This window comes from Scomber scombrus, chromosome 14, assembly GCF_963691925.1.
Source record: "Scomber scombrus chromosome 14, fScoSco1.1, whole genome shotgun sequence".
In the NCBI taxonomy this organism is placed as follows: Eukaryota; Metazoa; Chordata; class Actinopteri; order Scombriformes; family Scombridae; genus Scomber; species Scomber scombrus.
Window position 1 is genome coordinate 25540886 of NC_084983.1, and position 6931 is coordinate 25547816.

General features: G+C 40.6%; 1 protein-coding gene across 1 annotated transcript; it reads left to right on the top strand.

The window, feature by feature from the left end:
- Window positions 1–3170: 3170 nt before the first annotated feature.
- Window positions 3171–4300, top strand: LOC133993717 (beta-crystallin A1-like). Its single transcript, XM_062432746.1, has 5 exons — window positions 3171–3228; window positions 3357–3475; window positions 3598–3739; window positions 3839–3981; window positions 4153–4300. Exons 1-5 carry the CDS (start codon window positions 3190–3192, stop codon window positions 4298–4300), a joined length of 591 nt encoding a protein of 196 aa, XP_062288730.1. The 5' UTR covers window positions 3171–3189.
- The last annotated feature ends 2631 nt before the right edge of the window (window positions 4301–6931 follow it).

The following is a 6931-nucleotide window of genomic DNA, read 5'->3' on the forward strand; positions in this document are numbered from 1 at the left end:
GTGGAAATGTTGCACTCTAGAGGCAGTCCGTATTCACTGCAAATCCAGTCTCTGCTGTTGACTTTGATTCGTCCTTTTCTGGGAAGCTGGGGAAGAAACAAACCTGGCAGTTCTCCACCAATAGCCTCTACTGGCTTTGTTACTCTGCTGTAGCTGTTTTGATGAGTGCCATTAACCCTGAGTGGGCAAATTAACTCAATACAAACAAGTAGTGACCAAAAATCACATGCCAAATTATAAAAGTTTAACAAGAAGAGAGACATGTAATTCCAAGCTTTTATACTGAATGGACATTAAGTATAAAAGCTAGAAGACGGACATGAGAAAAGATTTGTTAAGTTTTAGCGTATTTATTTTTTATTTTTATAAAAATGTACAGGTCACGTGTGGCGGTTGTATGTGTCTTTGAGAGGAACTATAGGCCTAGACCCTGCAGGATCCTCTACTGCAGGTGGTTTTAGTGTCTATTAAACATGTTTAGAAGAAAATTAAGTTTTGTTATGTGGACGTCTGTGATAACTGTGTGTGCACTGAGGGTCGGCTATATGGTCAGTGTGGGCTCTTCACATCGGCCTGCTGAGTTTGCTTGTCCCTTTGTCGTGTCTGAGCGGCTGCTATCATCAGCAGAAATACACATACGCACACACACACACACACACACACACACACACACACACACACACACACACACACACACACACACACACACACACACACACACACACACACACACACAAAGATATATGTCCCGTCTCACTTTCTGAAATGAAATCTCCTCTTTAATCAGGAATGTGCTCACAAAATATTTTAACTGTGAATATATACACGTGTATCTCTTGCTGTTGTATAAACAATCAGGCAATTACATGGGCACACACACACATTCGCACACACACACCCACACACACACACACACACACACACACACACACACACACACACACACACACACACACACACACACACACACACAGACAGAGAGTCTGGGCAAAGTGCTGACCTCAGTCAGCCATTCCTAAATGTTTATTGTTCAGTGCGGCTAGAGGAGAGAGGAGGGTGTAGGCTCAGTTTTGTACCAACCAGCTGCTCTCTCTCTCTCTCTCAATATCTGTTTTGTTAATTATTTGCTTGCTTGTTTTGATTTACTAATGATGAGCAGGATCCAGTCATTCCCAATACGTCATCCCACCACACAGAAAATAAAATAAGTGGAATTTTCAAGACTGATTTTTATTATTTTTATTTTTTATTTCAAGTTTTTGGCACAGGACAGATTGTGGAAATAAAGTAAAGATACAACACAGAAGTATGCAAAAAATAATTCATACTTCCTCTTTGACAGGTGTCATTATTTTTTATCTGCATCTGTACTACTCATAAAAACAAAGAACTCATTATAGATCATATTATCATAGCGCTAAAATGAGTTTAAAAAATGAAATAAACACAATAAAGGATAAATAAGTGACTAATTAATAAAACTGCTTTGGGACAGCAGTTTGTGTAACAGTAAATTCAATTTCTTTCTGTATTTTTGCCTGAACATTTAAATATGTGCTAAAAATGTTTCAGTCTATTTACCAGTGAATCACTCTATTTTGGATCTTCTTACATAGAATAACCTCAATATTTTCCCTGTGTGAGAATAATCTATTTACAGCAGTATCTGAAAATGTGAAGCTGCCAAAACTGCTCATGAGTCGATGCCAGAATGCCGCCAGTCCTGCCAATGAGGCCTTTCAATGTGTGCCATTACCCCTTTGCTAACCTCGTCATTCATTGATGAGTTATTCACTTGTACTGTACAGGTTTGCCAAAAATAACAACAGGTACTTCCATTCACAACTCTTCTTTAATCCACGTCTTCCGTAGAAGTATTACAATCATTCAGCAGGTGCTCACAGAAGGAGGTGAAACAGTTCAGACACGCTGCTTTCAGATAAAAGATTATCTCTCTGTACGCCCACCAGACTGCTGCCATTTGAATTTCGTCTAAACTCTGCTCAGCTTTCATACTATTGTCAACAAACTTGCTCCTAGATCCACAGATTTGCAGCATGTTTTATCAACATCAATAAAAAACAGCCTGATTAGATGGCGGCCACCGTCTTCCTATTTCAAATCCGGTGATAATGTCATTGATCCATTTTGTCCAGCTGTCATCAAACTCAGTGTGTTCATGTTTCAGTAAATTAGATTGAAATGCTTTTTCAAATTAGCCAACACAGGACAGAGACGAACAATTGATCTGAGTCTTAACAAACAAAATAATGACGTCTGATCATGCTACACGTGTATTAATGAGCGTTAAGCATGTGATCGGCTGGCTACATGTAATTAACTTATGAATAATGATTGCTTTTATTTATAGTTCCTGAATGCAAATCATTTCCATTAATACACAACAAAACACTATAAATAGTTTGCAAATGTCAGCAGCAACATAAAGTGTAGTTTTTACTACTACATTACAATTACACACCTTTAATGGCCTTTTAACTGGTGGAGAAAGTAATTGTGTTTTTACCCTCAACATATAGATTTAGGCATAGGTAACGTGGTATAGCTACTCGCCTTGCCTCTTTGTGTGTGCATGAATCACTGTGTGTCTCTGTGTTAACCCCTCTGTGGCTCACACAACAAAACAATGGAGTCCAAAGCAAAGTGCTGACATGAGTCCAGGCATGCCCCCCCCCCTGGCCCCCGACACCCACGGGTGTATATAAACCCCCATACACACTCTCTCTGCAGATCGTTCAGTGGAACCCCGCGATACACAGCTCTCCATTTTTTGGGTAGGTCAGTCTGGTTTAAGCTGTTAAAAATACAGTACAGTTTCCCAAATCTATGGACATGATGTAGTATGGGCCTCTAATGCAATATATCAACTGACAAGAGGGAGTCTTAATTAATTTGAGTTCATGTTACCTTTACAGCAAATAAGGAGGTCATTTAAAAATGTAAAGCTTTAACAAAGCAAGTAAAGGAAATAGGAGGCTGGAGATTATAGGCTTATACTATCTAATGCAAAACACCTGGAAGTAAACTCGGTGACACAAATGCTAAAATGTCACCAAGTTAGCATTGAAGTTGGATTATTATATAGCTTTGTTTTTAAGTGTTTTCTTCCATCCCCGGCCTGACTGTGTCTCTATTTCCTAACAGGTACTACTGAAAAAAAAAGACAAAATGGCTCAGACCAACCCAATGCCCATGGGCCCTTGGAAGGTGAGCACGGGGCGGAACATTAAGTTTCAATACATGGATCCACACAGAAGAGTCTCTGATCCATGGATTGACTCAAAGCTCGACTGCATTAAGCCTCATCTTCACTGTCGTTCCCTTGTCTTCCCCAGATCACCGTGTACGATCAGGAGTACTTCCAGGGAAGGCGTATGGAGTTCACCGCCAGCTGCCAGAACATCATGGAGTGCGGTATGGAGAACATCCGCTCCCTGAAGGTCGAGTGTGGCGCGTACGTATCTGAAGAACATCTCCTCATGGGCAGAAATACAAGAAATGGAGTGGCATCTCTTTAGATTCTGGTGGGGCTTAAAGAGTTTCTGATTTTCTGTTTTCCTCTATTTCTGCTTGCAGTTGGGTCGGCTACGAGCACTCCAGCTTCTGCGGCCAGCAGTTTGTCCTGGAGAAGGGAGACTACCCTCGCTTTGAGGCCTACAGCGGCAGCAACTCCTACCGCATTGAGAGGATGATCTCCTTCAGGCCCATCTGCTGTGCTGTAGGTTCCAAATACAACCCAGTTAAACTGCCTTTAGCTTTCCTCACGCTGAGCTTCACTCCAAGTTGTGCTAAACCTCCTTTTTCTTCCTCGCTGCAGAACCACAAGGAGGCTCGCATGATGATCTTCGAGAATGAGAACATGGCCGGTCGTCAGTTTGAGCTGTGCGATGACTACCCCTCTCTGCAGGGCATGGGCTGGATGAACAAGGAGGTTGCATCCATGCAGGTTCAGAGCGGAGCGTAAGTCCATTGTTTTGGTGTTTGCTGCAAACTGAAGCTTTACACACCTTCTGCTGTACACATTTACAGTCCTGAAAATACTCCCTTCAGCTACTCACATTACTGCTTCACTGCGTTTACTTGACAATTGAAGTTAATTTGTTTGATTAACATGCTCTTGTATCCTTGCAGCTTTGTGTGCTACCAGTACCCCGGCTACCGTGGTCACCAGTACATCATGGAGAGCGACTGTCGCGGAGGAGAGTACAAGTGTTACCGTGAGTTTGGCTCCCACGCCCAGACTCCCCAGATTCAGTCCATCAGGAGGATCCAGCACTGAGAGGGGAAAATCTCCTTCACACTTCCTTATCTCCTCCTCTTCCTCATCCTTACCCACCTCCCACACTTCCATCCTCCCTTCCCTTCCTCCTCTACCCCAACCTCCATCTCTTCGGCTCCGCTGGTCTGGCTAATCAAAGCAGGATCGCCGGGCTGGACTTCAGGTGCTTACTGGTGTCAGTTGTTCACAGCACTTTTGCTTTTTTTTTAAAGAAACATCACAAAAGAAAGGAAAGATGTAAGAAAGACATAAAATAGGAATGACCGAATTGAAAAAGTTGAATCAGTGTGAAAGAGAGACCTCATCTGCTGAAGTTGGCTGAAGAACGATGACAACACCTCAAAGCTTTTGCTCTTTTTCATCTCCACCACTGATGGCATCATCCACACCATCGTCATTGTCTTCTACATCAGAATCACGATCACTAGTCTTGCTGTTACTGTGATATTCATGACTGCCTGTGTTCAAGACGATGAATAAAGAGAATGAGCAAAAAAAAGCAGAGAGATTCACAATGCGAGTGACATGTCCTTCAATCACAACTGTGTTTTTTCTTTCTCTACTGACACTTTGCCTCCACTAGTGATCAGCAGGCCAGCAAACATCCTGTATAACCATTAACAACTATAATTATCAGCCTGCAAAACATGAACTTACTCTATATGGTGAATCCCAGGTCAAAAGGTCAAGGTATGAATGAGAATTAACTTCATTAAACCCCACAAACAGGTCATAGGGTCAATACTTACACACTCAGAGTTCAAATCTTAAGGGTTTCCTGAGATGTTAAACATGTTAGGATGATAAACTGACACTAGCATCAATAACTTTCCATTTGACTGAAGAGTACAGCCATAAAAACAGTCTTGGGATTTACTTAATATTCATAGAGCTTGAACTAAAACTAAAGGAAAATAAAAGGGAAAACCATATGTTAAAGGGTTAAATATCCATACAAACCAGGCGGGGAGTTCTGGTCCTCTGAAATGATGCCAACGCGGAAGTAATTTAAAACTGCATTCTATCAAAAGGCCACCAGGGGGCGACCGTTTTGGTGTCAAAAGGACTTCAGTCTCTATACAAGTCAATGGAGAATTCACCAACTTCTCACTTGATTTCTAACCTCAGTAAACGTTTTCAAAATGTGTTTATGGTCTCAATCGCTAGTTTAAAGTCTTCTTCAATGCAGTATGATGTTCATTTGTGAAATTTTGGCCTCCCTGATTTTATATTTGATGATAAAGCAGGGTATGCATTAGGGCGTGGCTACGTCGTGATTGACAGGTTGATTGGTTCACAGGTTCAGGAGGGCGCCTCATGCTCCTCCTGATGCCCATATAAGTAGAATCCCTGGTTTTTTTTTACCCGGCATGCACGGAAATTTTCAAGATGGCGCTGCCTAAATCCGAAACTTTTCGCTTCCAAGCAGCAGTCCACAAACCAATGGGTGACGTCACGGATGTTACGTCCATTTTATATACAGTCTATGATACAAACCCATATATTTGAATAGATTTCGGCCTTCTGTGTTTTCTGAATACAAACCCACGTCAACTGCCAGTTTAAAGTTAATAAATAACCAGAGTGTTTAAATTGTGAGTCCAAAAGTCTGAAACATCAGGAAAGAAGTAACATACTGTATGAAAGGAAGTTTAAAATGAGTCCTAGTATTGTGTAGGACAATGCAGGCGAACTGAAACATTGTAAATATTAAAAAAAAAAAAACCCTGCTTCAGATATCAACCTGTTGATGGAAAAGATCCCATCAAAGCCCCAATAGTTAGAGAGTTACTTTACAGTTGATTAACTCATTGATTCAACTACACAGGTGCATAAAATATTTAAATTAGCGTCAACCAGCTACAACATCAATTCCTGCTTACACACTAATGCACCAGAGGGCATAATAATAACCAAGCAACAGCCGACAATAATAGCTCAAAGCTGCCACGAGTGATTGTGCCTAATGAGTGTTTTTGCCTTTTCCACTTAAATAGATTTTGCCTGTAATGACATGCACGTTTATAGAAATCTTGAATGCAGGACCTGTAAAGGAATATTTTACTATTTACTTAAATTTACATTTGTGCAAAATTATCATCATCATCATCATCATCATCATCATCATCATCATCATCATCACGGGAACATTTATGACGGCAATCTAAGTGATGCTTACATTTCAGTTATTAAGCAATAAGCCTATTCTGTTTCTGCTATCATGTTTCACAATCGAACCCTTTAAAGATGTTGAAATGAACATTGAAATTGGTTTTCTTGCCATAATAATTCATCCTGTTCATCGTGGCCATTAGATGATCCCCTCATAATGCACTTACCGTGTAAATGATGGGGGGGCAAAATCCACAAGCCTCAAATGCAAAAAAATATATTCAAACGTTTATTTGAAGCTAATATGAAACTTCAGTCGTCCAAATGAGTCAAATCAAGTAGATATATTTCAATGTTATAGTGTTTTATGTGCCAAAGTCCCTTTTCTTGTTACTACATCCACCACAACACTGTCCAAGGAAACAAAGGCAGACATCAAAGTGATATAACTAACACAGACTGCTGAAGCCTCATATAAGCTTCAGATAGACTTTTAAATGTACTTTTGGACAAAATGAC

Excerpts from the sequence above, each read along its gene's own strand:
- LOC133993717 (XM_062432746.1), top strand. The coding sequence starts at position 3,190 with ATGGCTCAGACCAACCCAATGCCCATGGGCCCTTGGAAG. Across the intron at positions 3,229-3,356 it reads TGCCCATGGGCCCTTGGAAG|ATCACCGTGTACGATCAGGA; the intron begins GTGAGCACGGGG and ends TGTCTTCCCCAG. Across the intron at positions 3,982-4,152 it reads ATGCAGGTTCAGAGCGGAGC|CTTTGTGTGCTACCAGTACC; the intron begins GTAAGTCCATTG and ends GTATCCTTGCAG.